This window comes from Nannospalax galili, unplaced genomic scaffold (assembly GCF_000622305.1).
Source record: "Nannospalax galili isolate Female #2095 unplaced genomic scaffold, S.galili_v1.0 scaffold172, whole genome shotgun sequence".
Classification (NCBI taxonomy): Eukaryota; Metazoa; Chordata; class Mammalia; order Rodentia; family Spalacidae; genus Nannospalax; species Nannospalax galili.
This window is the reverse complement of record NW_008331824.1, coordinates 334,797-350,265: the sequence shown is the minus strand read 5'-3', so window position 1 is coordinate 350,265 and position 15,469 is coordinate 334,797. Positions and strand designations below refer to the sequence as shown.

The 15,469-nt window shown below is 46.2% G+C and overlaps 1 protein-coding gene across 3 annotated transcripts; it reads right to left on the bottom strand.

Annotated features, from left to right (window-relative positions):
- Nucleotides 1–6,126: 6,126 nt before the first annotated feature.
- On the bottom strand, nt 6,127–11,885 carry Rps15a (ribosomal protein S15a). Of its 3 annotated transcripts, none has more exons than XM_008826931.3 (5): nt 11,753–11,885; nt 10,651–10,788; nt 9,914–9,993; nt 7,763–7,848; nt 6,127–6,264 (listed from the first exon to the last, which is right to left on the bottom strand). In XM_008826931.3, exons 2-5 carry the CDS (start codon nt 10,781–10,783, stop codon nt 6,171–6,173), a joined length of 393 nt encoding a protein of 130 aa, XP_008825153.1. In that variant the 5' UTR covers nt 10,784–10,788; nt 11,753–11,885; the 3' UTR covers nt 6,127–6,170. The 3 variants fall into 3 exon arrangements, with proteins under 3 accessions (XP_008825153.1, XP_029416401.1, XP_029416400.1); XM_029560541.1 differs by lacking the exon at nt 11,753–11,885 and adding an exon at nt 11,386–11,408; XM_029560540.1 differs by lacking the exon at nt 11,753–11,885 and adding an exon at nt 11,160–11,182.
- Between the last annotated feature and the right edge of the window lie 3,584 nt (nt 11,886–15,469).

The window sequence follows — 15,469 nt, the reverse complement described above, 5'->3', positions numbered from 1 at the left end:
GGTCAACAGGCTTGGTGGTAGGTGCCCCTACGCACTGAGCCATCTCACCAGCCCAAGTGTTTATTGTTGGGGGTTTTTTTGTTTTTGTTTTTTAATAATTTATCTTCTTGGGGCTGGAGAGATGTCTCAGTGGTTAAGAATACTGGCTGTTCTTGCATTGCAGAAGACCCGGGTTCAAATCCCTACACCCACATGATAGCTAACAACTGTCCGAAACTCCAGTTCCAGGGGATCCAACGGCCTCTTCTGTCCTCCAAGGGCATTGCACAACATGGGTGCACTTACCTACATGCAGGCAAGACAGGCATACACATAAAACAAAAAAATTTTAATAAAAAAATGATTTATCTTCTTAATGGAATAAGGTGATATTGAATGATATGTAAGTTTGGGGTTTTTTTTCTTTTTCTTTTTTCCCTGTAGCCCCAGCTGTCCTGGAACTCACTATGTAGATCAGGTTGGCCTTGAACTCACAGAGATCCGCCTGCCTCTGCCTTCCAAGTGCTGGGACTACAGGTGTGCACCACCACACCCAGCGTAAGTTTGGTTTTTGAGAGAAAGTCTCTAGCCCAAGCTGGCCTAGAAAGCCCTACGTGGCCGAGGATGTCTTTGGATTGACTCCTGATCTTCCAGCCTCCATCTCTTGAGGGCTGGGATTGCAGGTATGCACCACCATACCTGGTTTATACAGTGCTGGGATGTAACCCAGAGTGTCATGCATGTCCAGATCTAGGGGATCTGACGTCATCTTCTGACCTCCACAGGCATTGCAGGCACATGCTGCACTTATATGCAGGCAAACCTTCACACACATAAAATTTTTTGAAAAGCAAAGTATGGCCACATAAGCAACCAACCTAGGGCTACAGGGAGACCCTGTCTCAAAAAGACCAAAATAAATAAATAAAGGCAAGATTTGAAAAGCATCAAGACATGTGCTTAATGGTTTAAAAAAAAAAAAATTAATCAGGCCTGGTAACACATACCTATATCTACCACTTAGGAGGTAGAAGCAGGAGGATCAGGAGTTCAAGGCCATACTTGGCTACAAAGAGTTCAAGACTAGCCTAGCATTAAGGCAGCATTGTTTTACTATAAATTATGTGCCATAGAAATTACCCTTTAAACTGTACAGCTTACTCATCGCTGTGGTACATCATCCAAGTTGTGCAACAGTCACCACAATGAAGTTTGTAACATTTCACTAACCCAGAAAGAAATTCCAGGGCTGGGATGTAGCTCAGCAGTAGTGCTTTCTTGCACACACACATTCCTGGGCTCCTCAAGTACCCCCGCCCCCCAAATCTACTTACATTTGCCAAGCATGGTTATGCACATCTTTAATCCCAGCACTCAGGAGGCAGAGGCAGGTAGATCTGTGTCCAGCTTCATCTACATAGTGAGTTTCAGGCCAGTCAGGGCTACATAGTAAAAACCTGTCTCAAAAAATAAAAATAAAAATCCAGCCTGTGGATCATAACCTCTTGACCATTTGGCAGCAGGAGTGTTTCTCAAAACTGTCAATCCCTGCGGTATCCTGTACCAACAGTGAAGGTATACACTCTGCTTAACCCTTGCTCAGTTAAATCAAGGGTTTCTAAGATGAGCCAAGAGGGAAGGAACTCTGGTCATTGCTGGGAGATGAAAGGTCCCCTCCTCAGAGGAGGCAGGCAAGTTTCAAATTCCCAGACTGTTGATTTCTGCCCATTTGGTTGGGTGCCCAGAGCAGCTTGTCCTCCTCTTGGCCTTCCCAGGAGTATGGGATAGACAGTGCTTGGATCTTTGGGAACTACAGTAGATACATATACAAGGCTGGGTATGCGGCAGACTTGACCTCCAGCAGCCTACATTCTGATGGGATGATAGGAATGGAAAGAAAATAAATTGAACTAAATCTTTGGCCTTCCGAGATGTGACCCTACAACAGGCCTGGTTTAAGGTCCTCCTAAAGGGCAGCAGAAATTTGGGGAGTTTTGTTTTAATCCTGCTCAGCTTAGGCACAGAACACTGAGTTCTTTATAATGTCCTATTCCCTTCACACTTTTATTTCCGCAGACCCCAGCCCCAGCTAAAAGTGTGGCCTGGGTGACTATGCCCAAAGTCAATGGATTAAAGAGGGAGCACAAATTCTTTCTCTATGACTGGTGGATATTAAGAATTTCCCAGTGGAGGGGGCTGGAAAGTCTCAGTGATTAAAAGCCTATATAGAGGATCTGGATTCCCAGCACCTACATTCTGTGGCTCACAACCACCTTAACTCCAGCTCTAGGGAATCTGCCTGCCTTCCATGGACATCTGCACTCACTGCACATATAACTACTACCCCCAACCCACATACACAGTACTTTAAAAATTCACTTATGCAATGAATCTGAAATCCCAACTTGAGAGGTTGAGGCAAGGAAGATCACAAGTTTGAGACCAGCCTCAGTTATATGTTGAATTTGAGGCTAGCCTGCAAATCTTGTCTGAAAAACAGACTAGACAGGAAGCGGAAGAGGCTCCTAAGAAGCAGTCAGTGTGGACAGAAGGGAGGGGAAGAGGGGGAGCTTCCCGAAGCTGCCATTTATAGGCTGATAATCCACAGATGAGTTTAACTTCCTCCCCAGACAAGGACAGTGGGGACAGAAGACATGAGAGGGATCAAGGACACAGAAACCTAGACACCTTCTGCCAAGGAAAATCCCACTTGTAAAGAGGATTATTTAACTATGAAATTTGCTTAATAATTTAATAGGAAACTCATTTTGATTCCCATAAAGACAGGCATTAAGCAATGCAAAATCCCATTTAGCCAAGAGCCAATAGCAGAAAACGTGAATCATTAGATGCTTTCCCACACATCAGACATTCATTTGCTTTCACGGTTTAAAAAAAATATCCGTCTGAATTTTTCTGTAACCAGTAAATTGCCAGAGTTGGAGGATAGGGTACTGTCCACACCTGGCCAGTTTTCACCTCCCACCCCGAACACAGCCCACTTGTGCTCTTATGCGCCCTCAGATCCTTTGAGGGCTGGCAGAAGAGTCTGGCAGTGACATGAATGAGCAGGCCCAGGCGGGGGAAGTGACAGAGGAGACAAAGATGGTAGAGCAGCTCACTCAGCCAAGCAGAATGAAGGAAATTGTGGCTTCCCAAGCTTGCTTACAGCAGTTTCCTTAGGTCCCAAGGGAGATCCTGGCTCTGCACCTAGGAACTGAGCCTAAAGAAACCCTTAAGTTGTTTTCATCAGGTATTTGTGACAGTAGTAAGAATGTAACCAATACAAATACATACATGATCTTGTTTTCTGCCCAAAATTATTGTTAAAAAGGTGGTGCATGCCTTTAATCCCAGCACTCTGGAGGCAGAGGCAGGCGGATCTCTACAAGTTCAAGGCCAGCCTGCTCTACATAGTGAGTTCCAGGACAGCTGGGGCTACAGGGAGACCGTCTCAAAAAGACCAAAAAAATAAATAAATAAATAAAAAATAAAATAAAATAAATGCGGAGTTTACAAAACAGGCATCAGAGGACTATGAGAAAAGGCTGTGGGTGGACCTGACCCTGGTGTGGGTAATGAAGAACCAGCTTAACTCACAGAGCTCGTGGCACAAGTCTTAAGATTCTAACTCCTGCAGTGTGGTCCCCACTGGAACAGATCTAACAGAGCTGCAAATGACCCCTGCAGAGCTTCCAACTTACCTCACAGCATGAATAAGGCATGACAGAGGCAGGTGGAGCCAAAACCCTAGCTCTTACTTGGCCAGTGAAGGTATTGAGCCCCACAGCACCCCAGAACAGATTACTCATAAAATTTTAAGTGACTGGAACTTAGTGCAAACCATTTTAAAGGGTATTATGGTTTGGACCATAAATGTCCCTGGGGTCCTGTATCACAGGCACAGCCACAAGCCTCTGGTGCTATGTGGGGTGCAGGAAGCTGTAGAGCAGGGCCTACTGGAGGAAGGCAGTCACTGGGGGGTAATGCCCTTGAGGGGATACTGGGATCCTGCCCTTCTCTCTTTGCTTCCAGATGAGCAGCTTTGTTCATGGTAGTCCCGGACTGAGATGCAGCCTTGCCACAGGCGCAGAGCCTTCTGAAACCACAGCCAAAACAAACCTTGAAGTGGCTGATCCTTCAATTATGGCAGAAAGCTGAGTCACAATGGACAGGTCACTCCTTACAGACAGTACGCATATAGCAAAGGCTCAGAGCCTTTCCCACCCCATTTTTGTTCAAAGGCCGCCTGTGGTTCCCTGCATGGTGTAGACAATGAAAATGGTCAGCCAGTCCTCATCTCACCCATCATCTTAGAAATGGTGAAATAGAGCCCATCAATCCCAACCTGGGCCGGAGGACTGGGGCAAGTGTTGGGAACCATGTAGATGGAGGGATTAGGAGCACGGCATAAAGTACCACACTGAAAACAGAGGGGATGAGGGCCTCCTGGCCTGCAGAGATGCCTGTATGTGGTGTAAGCACATGTGTATTATCTGTGGGGGTCAAAGGTGGATGTTCAGCATCTTCCTCAATTACACTCCACCTAGTCTAAGACAATGTCTCTCACTCAATCTACAACTCAAACTTGGTTAGAGGTGCTGTTCAATGAGCCCCAAGGATCCTGTCACCATTCCACACGCATGTGCCAGCACACATGTTTTTACATGGGTACTAGGGATCCAAACCCAGGGTCCTAACCCTGTCACAAAGCCTTCTCTCAAGTAATCCTTGATATCATTTCTGCACTGCAGGGGATTGAACCCAGTATGCATGGTGGGCAAGTGCTCTATGAACATGCCCACCCAGTTTGGTTCATTACATCTTTTAGACCGAGTCTTAGATATCTATGAAATTATAAACTAAGGAGCATACAAAGAATTTTTCTGTATGACACTGCCCTCTGAGACAGAGATGACACAGGGCTGCCAAATCTGAGTGAGGAAAACAGGCTGTAAGCAAAGACCCAGGCTGAAGTCCAATGCCTCATTAGCAAATTGAAATGGACTTGGTCCCCACTTGATTCTCCAAGTACTCCATGAGCTATCAATGACTCCAGGTAAGTTAGCAAAACCCAGAAAAGGTTTCAGCAGGACACTGGCTGAACAAAAGAAACACGTTGAGTTGAGTACTGTCTCCGTTTACAAACGGGTTTCTCAAAACCAAACACTGATTTCCTAGAACCCTCCTTGCACCATTCTAACTAGGTTCACACACCATGGCTGGGATACTGTACCGCTCTCAGCCTTTCCATACATGTGCAGGGACAGCACTCAATAGCCCTCTCAGGGTCACAGCTGACAGTACTGAGGGCACTCTTACCCCAACACAAGTAGCCTGAAGGACAATTACCAAAACTCCAATGGAGAAGCAGAGGGTCCTTTTCTGCAAATTCAGACCCAAGAACATCAAAGCTCTTGGTACCCAAAACTTGCCCACTGGAATCTTCTTGTAAGGGTCTGTAATGCATGAGCCCCCAGCCAGTCCCAACCCAGATTAGTAAATGACTGAGTCACTACTCCAGGCCTCACCTCATTAGTGGAGTTGTCCACAAACATGCTCACTCCATGAAAAGACCCAGATCACTGAGTCTAGGACACACTACAACAGCTACACTAACTGTACACTAACATTACAAATACTTATTTAGATTATGGATTCTGCTTGCTTTCTACGTTAGTGTTGAAACCATCCTTCTGACACTGGAATGCAGCTCACCCCTTGCAATCAATCCTACTCCAGTGCAAAGAAACCCCTATTGCCCAGACAGTCCAACCACAGTGGTCACTAGCTGCAGACAAAACTAAGTGAGGAGTCATACAGGCTTGCAACATGTTTCTAAAGATGTTAAAAGTGACAAGATGTCACTGGCACACCACCCAAGTTTACTGTGAAGTCTGGCTATCAGCCTCCTCACGATCATATATGTAGGAAATCAAAGCCTTGTTTGCCAAGCTACACAGCTAAGCACCACTGGCCTCCAATCCATATTCACCCATCAAGGCTTGGCAGCATCCTCTGGTGAGCTTCAACTCAGGTAATGCTGTAGTCACAAGTCTCTTACTCACCCCAAGGAAACAGCATAACCAGCTAACACAACGGACACATGCTACTCTGCTGGAGAAGCTCAAACAACCAACAGGAAACCAGAGTCCACTGAGGCATTTTATTTATACGTATGTTTTACATCGCTAGAAAAAGAATCCCAGGATTTTCCCTCCTGTGTGTTTTCGCCTTGCTTCTTCATGGTCCATGATGCCAGCTGAGGTTGTCAGTACAATGAAACTGCAGAGAAAACAAACTGGTCAGTCGAACAATTCCAACAGTTCTGTTTTCTGCTAAAATCACCACCCTCATCATGTTTAAACCCCTTCCTGTGAGGCACACAGGACAAGATGGTGACTACCATCTAGGCTGGTTGTACAGAGACATCCGTGCAACATGCAACAAAAGATGTAAATCTAGAGATACCAGCTATGCTCAGAGCCCTGAGCTCTACTAAGGGGAACAATTAATCTTAAGAAAGCAAGGGCTAGGCATGATGGCACACACCTTTAACACAGTGCTTGGGAAATGGAGACAGACCTTGCCTTTTTTGTTTGTTTTCTTGAGACAGAGTCTCCCTGTAACCCCAGCTGGCCTGCAACTTACTATGTAGACCAGGCTGGCCTTGAATGCATTGAGATTCACCTGCTGGGATTAAAGGCGTGCACCATGCCCAGCTAGACCCAGTGCCCTCTTGTGATTCTGCCACTCACTGCGAGAGGGAAGCCATAGCTTCTCGCTTACTATGGGGATCAACAAAAGGCAGTTCTGCCAACAGGGAGGAATTAAAAGAACTGGTACCATTAATTATAAAAAGAATGGATTCTGATTAAGAGAATACACGCCCAGAATACAGTAACCACGAACTAGGTCAGGCCCTCTGTGTCATGTCAAACGCTCTCTACCCCTAAAGAGACTGAGCCCAGTGGGGCATGCTGTGCAAACAATACCACAAGCTACTATATCTTTAGCTCTTTCACTTATTTTCTTTCAGGCACTGGTCGAAGTTGCCTGACCTAACACTGAATTCAGTCTGTAGCATGGACTTGCATTCCTCCTGCTTCAGCCTCCCTAGTATCTAGTATTCCAGGCCTACGCCCTTAAGCCACCCACATATAACCATGAATATTGAACTATTTCAGATATGGGAAAGTGCTACAAAATCAGGCTCAGTGACATGTTGAACATCTCCACCCCAAAACCCAAAACTTTTAAGCATTCTGTCAATGCTCAAAGTATGATTTCAAAGGATTTCAGCTAAGGGATGCCACCCCCTAGTGTTTTTGCAGGTGCAGAAATCAAGGATTCATAGCTTTCAAGGTAGAAAAGGCTTTGAACTCGGGATCCGGGCTGCCAACCCAAGCCCCCAGAACCTAGGGGCTCAGCAGAGATATTCTGATCAACACAGGGACATGCAGAGTAAACTATGCTGCCCACAGTGAGCTGACAGAATCCTGCTCTCAGTCTCATACCACATAATCTGCAGCCTAGCACATGAACTGTGGCCAACATACACATGAGCAAATTTAAGTCAAGCTAGTTAGAGACAATTGTTATTTCAAAAGAAAAGAAAACTTCAGCTCAAGCTTAATTACATCCCAATATTTCCAAGCTTTAATACTTTTTTTGGTTTTTTTTGAGACAGGGTCTCACTATGTAGCCCAGGCTGGCCTCCAACACAGATCCATCCATCCCTGCTGGAATTAAAGGTATGCCCAACTGTGAAAAGTCAACTCACCCAAACTGACGGGATGGGAGCAGATTATTCTGCCACTTTTCTAGGTCTTTGAGCTGCACGTCAAATCTGGGGCTGATCACGCCACACTGCAGAAAGAAACCAAATAGATTAAGTGAACTTTGACACTTTACCAGTAAAAGAAAAAACTGAACACAACCTCTGAATTGTCAGTGATACCCATTTTAATGGACACCAACACTTTTTTTTTTTTTTTTTAAATTTTTGGTCTTTTTCAGACAGGGTCTCCCTGTAGCCCCAGCTGGCCTGGAACTCACTATGTAGACCAGACTGGCCCTGAATGCAGGAATCTGCCTGCCTCTATAAGAGTTGCCCAATAATAAGCTCACAAACTAAAATCTACAAAATATTAGATCTAACAAGAACCAGAGTCCTGACCTGCAATACTGTCCACCGGAAAGGGACAGCCCCACAAGCTGTTTCCAAACTGATCTGAGGAAAACATGCCACCTCTGCCTCCAGGATACACAGCAACCACCATTCTCCAGCAAGAGTGCTACACCAGCCAGGTGTAATGACACAAACCTTTAATACCAGCACTGGGTTTCTAGCTATCACCAGGACACGAAGAATACTGCTATAGGCTCCCACTCAAGAAATAACCATAGGGACAGGGATTACCTCTTCCAAGGCCAGAGTGTGAAGATGGCAGGCAGGAAAATCATTTAAAAAGTGGCATTCACAAACTAAATCGACTACAGGGTTAAAACTTGTCAAAGTCCTTCCAATAAATCCAGGTTAAAATAACCCAAAAGGACAGAGACTGGAGCCCACAGAACCTGAAAACCAGCCTGTCTATTGTCACTGGATATAGCCCCAGCCCTTTATTCCAAGGGTGAAAACCTCTCACCCATAGAGAAGGAACCAGCAAACCCCCTAACACGGAACAAACATCTGATAAGGCCACCAGCAAGGCTAGAGTGTTCCATGAGGCTAGCAGGCATTTATACAAGTGGCATAAACTGGTTTTGCCCCAGGTCACACATCAACTACATATGCTACACAATAGCTTCCTAAGTACTCAACTATCCTTCAACATACCAGCTCCCCCACAGGTGGCTTACTTGGCCAGGGACAATGATCTCGACCCAAGTGATTTTCCTAACTCCTAAAAATAGTGACAACAGGGGCTGGAGAGATGGCTCAGATGTTAAGAGCACTGACTGCTCTTGCAGAGAACCTGGGTTCGAGTCCCAGCACCCACAAGGCGGCTACGAACCACCTTAACTCCAGTTCCAGGGGACTCCAAAGCCCTCCTCTGACCTCCGCGGCACTGAATGACACGGGTGCACTCACATACATGCAGGCAATACACTCGTACACATGAAGTAAAAATAATAAATATTTTTAAAAAATAGTGACAATAAAACCTGACACACTCTTCCACTTCAAAGGTACACCTGGGGTGGGCGGTTGGGGGGTCGGGTCCCCAGCTACAATTAGTAGCAAAATGACAGCCTCAAAACTAGCCTTGTCAACTCAACATCTTCCAAAGACCTCAGATGCAGTAATGATACTCACCATGAAGCAAGTTCACAGCATGGAGCTAAGCAACTTTGTAAAACAAACCTGTCAAGGCAGGAAATCAGCCACCGCCTATGTGTTTATAAGCAATTCACTTTGGGTTGGTGGAGAGACCTGTACTGGCTTTCTGACACCTATCCCAAACATGCCATCTATTAAATCACAAAATCAAAAGGATAGGGACCAAATAGGTCCATCTGCTTATGTTGCTAACAATTCAAACTGGCAGGTGGCCTAGACCTCAAAAACATAGCTAAAACTTATGCCAACAAAAATAAAGCAAACATCTGCACTGGCACTTAGGAGAACCCATTCACTGGAGATTATGGTTCCATTTAAAGCCAGCATGTCACCACCACAGAAGTCATTATGTATAGCGGCTGTGGTATAGCACACAGCAGCCAAGGGCAGCAAGAGTACCCAAGAGCACCACTGTCATCAGGTAAGGTACTTCACACAAAGCTGACCAAAAACTGAAGAGCAAGCAACCCAATCACAAATGAAACATGAGTGAGACAAGAGACATCAGGCACGACACTGAAACCCAGTATTTGCAGTTGAGATGTTGGAAAATGAAGGTTCCTCATAGGATGAAGAATCAACTCTTACCTTGTTTAACCTGCCGGTGAGGTTCACAACAATTTTCCCAGCTCTGTGATCATCAATGATTTCAAATTCGCCAATGTAACCTACATACAGACAAAAGTGACTTATCAAAGCCATCAACTGGAGACCTAAGTTTTCATGGCTCTCCAGCACTGCCTTTTGCCATCTAGATTCTTCTGAGTCCTAGGTAAAAGAATTCTCCCAACCGGAATCATAAAATTTTGTAAGCAACAGCTAAAAGCAATTCACACCTGCATTCCTAGAAGGGATTTTCCCTTTGCTCCCTTCTCCCCCTTAGCTCCATTCCCAAAGGCTAGCTTGAATCAAAGACAAAGTTACAGCCCTTCCTGCAGGCTCAGAGCCCTTGGAACCTCAGGAGTTCTACCTTGTGTCATTTAATCCCAAACACAAGCTCATCATCCCAACAGTTTCATGTGTACAAACCATAGTTGCTTCCACAGACCCACCATTTATCTCTATTAGTTCCTAGGTATGACTCTGCCTTGCCATGGGTTCCCCTAAGGCCTTCCTTAATCTGCTGTCAAAAGAGCACTGTGCCTGGAGAGCTAGCTCAAAGGCTGGTTAAAGAGCATGTATCACTCTTGCAGAGGACCTGATTGAGTCCCAGGACCCCACACTGGGCGCCTCACAACTCCTTTCAAGAGGCACCTGCCCTCACATGCACACACCCACAAGTGTACATTTAATTCAAAAATGAAAACCAAGACCCCAATGCTCACCATGCTTCATCATCACAGTCAGGAAGCGGACGATGACTTTGGAGCATGGCCTGATGAGGACCTGGCGTTTGCCTCTCTTCTCGGCATTGTTGATGCTCTTCAGAGCATCAGCCAGGACATTCATGCGCACCATGCTGGCTAAGGGAAGACAGAACAAGTTTCACTGCCATCCTCAACCAGAACCCCATCATCACACGGTGAAAACTCCCACCAGTAAATTTCCTGATTACAATTTACAGACTGTTCAAGACAGGCTGTCAGGACGTCCCATAAAGCCGCACACCCGTAGAACCCACTCATTAACCACTGGTGTGGAATCGTCATGGCTGGAGATAAAACGATACCGGGCAACTATCCCATAGACGGTAACCTTAGAAATGGCGGGAACTACCATCTACTTTATAAAACTGAGGTATGTTGTCATTAAGAACCTAAGCTGAGAAACAATGGCAGTGTGTCCCACGATTCTTAAAGGCAGCAGGGTCAGCACACAGTTTAAGTCAACTCACATTCAGCCTTGTTTTAATAGCCAGGAGATGCTACTTAACTTTCACCTAACGACTAAGCACACACATCCGTCCTGGCGTCATTTCAAAGCATCCAACTGCAAGCGTCCTATTTTACAGGGCACCCGACTGGATCTTGGACAGCCACGGACTGCGGCCTCAGTTCTCACAGCTCGTAATAACAAGAGGCCAAAGCATGATTCAAGCGCCAGGGTAAAGCTTCCGTCACCAGACAGTGTGGGGGCACAACGTCCAGTGCCCACAGTCAGCTTAGTCCCCGCACCGCCAACCGTGGCGGAATGGGATGGTCCCTGCTGAGGCTCCGGACTCCCGAGAACACGGCGCGGCCCCTGCTGCTTGCCCCGTTGCGAACCGCCCGAGTCCGGAGGCTCCGGCCTGCAGCCCTCGCGCCCGGCTCCCAGCAGCGCGGCACCCGGCCATGGCGCTCGGCCAAGGCGGCCCAGGCCCGACAGTCGGGCGGCCTCAGCCCCGCCAGGGCCCCAGGTCCTCGCCGCACTCCGAAGCCCGGCCGCGGACGGCGGGATGGCGCCGATGCGGGGCGGATGAAGACTCGGAGCGCACACAAACTTACTCACCGGCGCGGAAAGATGGCGGAAAGAGGCCGGGAGGGGCGAGCGCACGGAGTTATGGGAAACGAACGTGCTATCGCGAGATTTCATAGCCTTGATAAAGAAACACCCAGTCCAAGGAACCTTCGCGAGGGAGTTCCTAGTGGAAGAGGATGCAGTAATGCAGGGGCGGGGCCTCCTGCTCCCTGGGAAGAGGAGCGCGGAACCTGGACAACCTGGAAATTCGTTTTTTTGTTTTGTTTAACGGTCCTACCACCACAACGGCTTTTTCTTGTGGTTCCTTTTTTGTTGTTTGAGACAGGATTTTCCTGTAGCTGGCCTGGAACTCGGTGTGTAGACCAGGCTGGCCTCGATCTCAGAGATCTGTCTGCCTCAGCCTCCCAAGGTCTGCAATTGCAGGTGTGTACTACATCGCCCAACTTTCTCGGATTTTGACGGAATCTCCCTATAGCCCCAGCTGTCCTGGAACTCACTATGTAGACCAGACTGGCCTTCAGAGTCATGATTTTCCTGCCTCAGCCCCCCCAAGAACCAAGATGACGACCATAACCTGTTTTTCCTCCTCCCCACCTCCTGCCCCTCTCTCCCTCTCCCCGTTGTCCACCTTCCTCTTTTTCTTTTCCTCCTCCACCCCTTCTCCTCCTCCTCCTCTTCACAGAGCCTTACTTCATAGCCCAGGCTAGCCTCAAATTCATGATCCTTCTGCTTCATCCTCCTGAGAGCTGAAGTTACGACCAAGATACTAGAAATGCCTCTATGGTCTTAGCTCCTGTCCCTGGACCATTAAGTTCCAAGCCACCAGACTTAGTAAGTTTTGTTCATTGCTGTACCGTTTCTAGATGGAGCATCTGCCACATAGTAGGCCCTCAGTACTTACTTGTATAAAAGAATAGGGGAATTGCCAGGTATGGTGGTGCTCGCCTTTAATCCCAGCACTCCGGAGGCAGAGGCAGGTGGATCTGAGTTCAAGGCCAGCCTGGTCTACACAGTGAGTTCCAGGCCAACTGGGGCTACATGGAGACACTGTCTCAAAAAGAAAAAAAAAAAGAATGGGTAATCATTTTCCCCATCTCTAAAATGGCAGTGCTACCACCAGGCACTTGAAGTTGTGAGGATGAAAGATGAACACAAAACCTAGAAACAGGGCTCAGTGCATTGCCTCAGTCTGCCACAGCCATCCTCACTCCTCGCACCACAGAACCTTCACAAAAGCAAAGTTTCCAATTTGTATGTCTCAGGGATAAATTTGTATTCCCTGGCTATACCTTACACTACAAAAGGACCGTTTGCAGTTTCTAAGTTTTATTTTGAGCCAAGACCTTACTATAAGAAGTAAGACCTTGGTCTCAAACTTGCCAGCCTTCTGTTTCAGTCTCCCCAGTTCCCTTGACATTGACTTCCTGCATACTTACAAATAGTTCTGCTTCCTAAAAATGTGCAGCTCACCTCAACAACCTTAGCAACCATTTGTTAGTAAACAAAATCTTTTATTTTGAAGGGCTTTACCATGGAGGAAAATAGCAGGTACATTACCTCTTTATATACTGCATTCCTTGATTCAGCTAATATCTCACCAGTGCCTACCACATGCCAAGTGTTGTACCAGGCACTGGGGGAGGGAGGAGCAAACTGTCAGTTCCAGCACTTAGGTTAAGAATCCTAAAGGGGAGACAGACCTCTAATCGACAACACAGGGGGATGGGGAATGTAGAGGTGACCTGGGACGCTGCTCAAGGTTTCTCAAAGTGTCACACATTCCATGTCACAAGGGGCCTGGCAGTACATCCCATAAGGTTAGACTCAACAAACGCTGTGAGATATGTGCTACTGTCCCCATTTCACAAAACTTTAAATGGACCCAATGTTAAAGTCAAAGCAAAAACGCACAAATGTGGTTAACTAGTCTACGATACTAGTTATTTGGCAGACTTGGATCCAGGCCTACCTGATTCCAAAATGTGGGGAGTGTGGGGAACAGTGTTACAGGCTCCTCACAGCCCTTATCTTGTATGTATATGGGAGTAAGGGAGTCTTGCCATGTATCCCTGGCTGGCCTTACAGCAATCCTCCTGCCTCTCTCAAGTGCTGACATTCCTGGAATGTACCACCATACCTGGCCAGCTCCACTGTTAACACTGGCAAGGAGCTAATGGACTCTGGAATTGTGTAGAGATGAGTAAGCAATTCAGGATGGCTGGGTGGGAGAAGCAGAGCAGAGCACTCTGGAGAAACTGACCCATATGCTTGCAAATTATCATTAAAACCCTGGTGAGATGAGCTGCTGACAGCCTCTTAAGACTTGGATGGCTGTGGTGACACTTGTAATCCTAGAACTTAATTGACACAGGAAGATCAAGAGTTCAAGGCCAGCCTGGGTTCTACATGAGACCTTGTCTTAGGAAAAAAAAAAAAAAAAAAAATCACACCCACACCTTCCAACATCTTACAGAACAAAGTTCATCAGCAGAGCCTTGGGCTGACAATAAAAATCATGGATCTTCCATCTTTTCTTTTCTTGGCACAGCTCATTACAACTGGTTTCCCCATGAGCTTTGGAATAACAGGTGTGGCCAGAGATGGAACAGGGCAGCCAACTTTTGAATGGGGCTGACTAGAAGCCATTTAGGTGTGTCCAGCATGAATGAATGAATGAGCACTTAGCACAGGTGTGTGGTTTCTATTCTTTTGAGCCATGGTCTTCTAACACTTATTCACCAAGCATCCTGTTAGGTGTAGAGGGGTGCGTTTCCTTTCCCATCTAGCATTGTTCTTGGATGTTGAAAGTGTGGTAAATTCAAGGCTCTCCTCTTTTTTCTTTTTGTGAGACAGGGTTTCTCTGTTGCCCCAACTGGCCTAGAACTCAGAGATCCACCTGCCTCTATCTCCTGAGTTCCTGAGTATTGGGGTTAAAGGTGGTCACCACACACCTGGCACTTTCCTTTAAGAGTATCTTAGCTGTAATGATGGGGTAGATCACTAATCAGATCAATAAACCTAACTATGAACAGGAGATTGACTATGTTACAAAGAAAGTGAGACACAGATTCCAGCTTTTTTTATTTTTCCCCTTTTACACAAAATAAATGATTAAAACTGCCAAAGTAGTTAATTGGTAGAATATATATTCATACACACACAAAAAAAATTCAGACAGGAAGACAGGCTTATTTACATCAAAAAAACATGTAAAATTAAGGTAGGTGTCATCTGAAACATTAAAAAACCAAACATATGCTAAACAGGTGCCACTGCTTACAGCACTGTGGAAAGGAGAACACGGCAGATCCACAAGGTCCAAGGCTTCTCAGCATCAGTGCAATGAATCCACACAACTACATCCCAGCTAGCTTATCAGTTAAGGGACTGTTCCCAATGTGTCACATTTTGGCCCTCACAGGTTCAGTCCTAAGATTTCAACTACTCTAAACCTCTAGCTACTGAGAAAGTGATTAGAGCAAGCAAGCTTACACAGGAGCTACAATCTATGCGAGCTGGAGCCAACCACCATTACCAGCCTGCTCTCAGCTACAGCCCTGTTATTTTTTCTGAGAAATCAGGGGAAGTCAAACACCAGTGTCGTTACTATCTTCCAAGGAGGCTGTGGTAACTGAAATACAGCCAGTTATTACTAAAAAATGAGAGTTCTGAGGTCTATATTTTTTTTTTTTTTTTTTTTTTTTTTGGTTTTTTTGAAAAAGGGTCTCTTTTTAACCCCCTTCCCTA

Coding starts and splice junctions, on each gene's coding strand:
- Rps15a (XM_008826931.3), bottom strand. CDS start 10,783: ATGGTGCGCATGAATGTCCTGGCTGATGCTCTGAAGAGCATCAACAAT. Junction 9,994..10,650: donor GACTGTGATGATGAAGCATG/GTGAGCATTGGG, acceptor GTCTGTATGTAG/GTTACATTGGCGAATTTGAA. Junction 7,849..9,913: donor TCACCGGCAGGTTAAACAAG/GTAAGAGTTGAT, acceptor TTCTTTCTGCAG/TGTGGCGTGATCAGCCCCAG.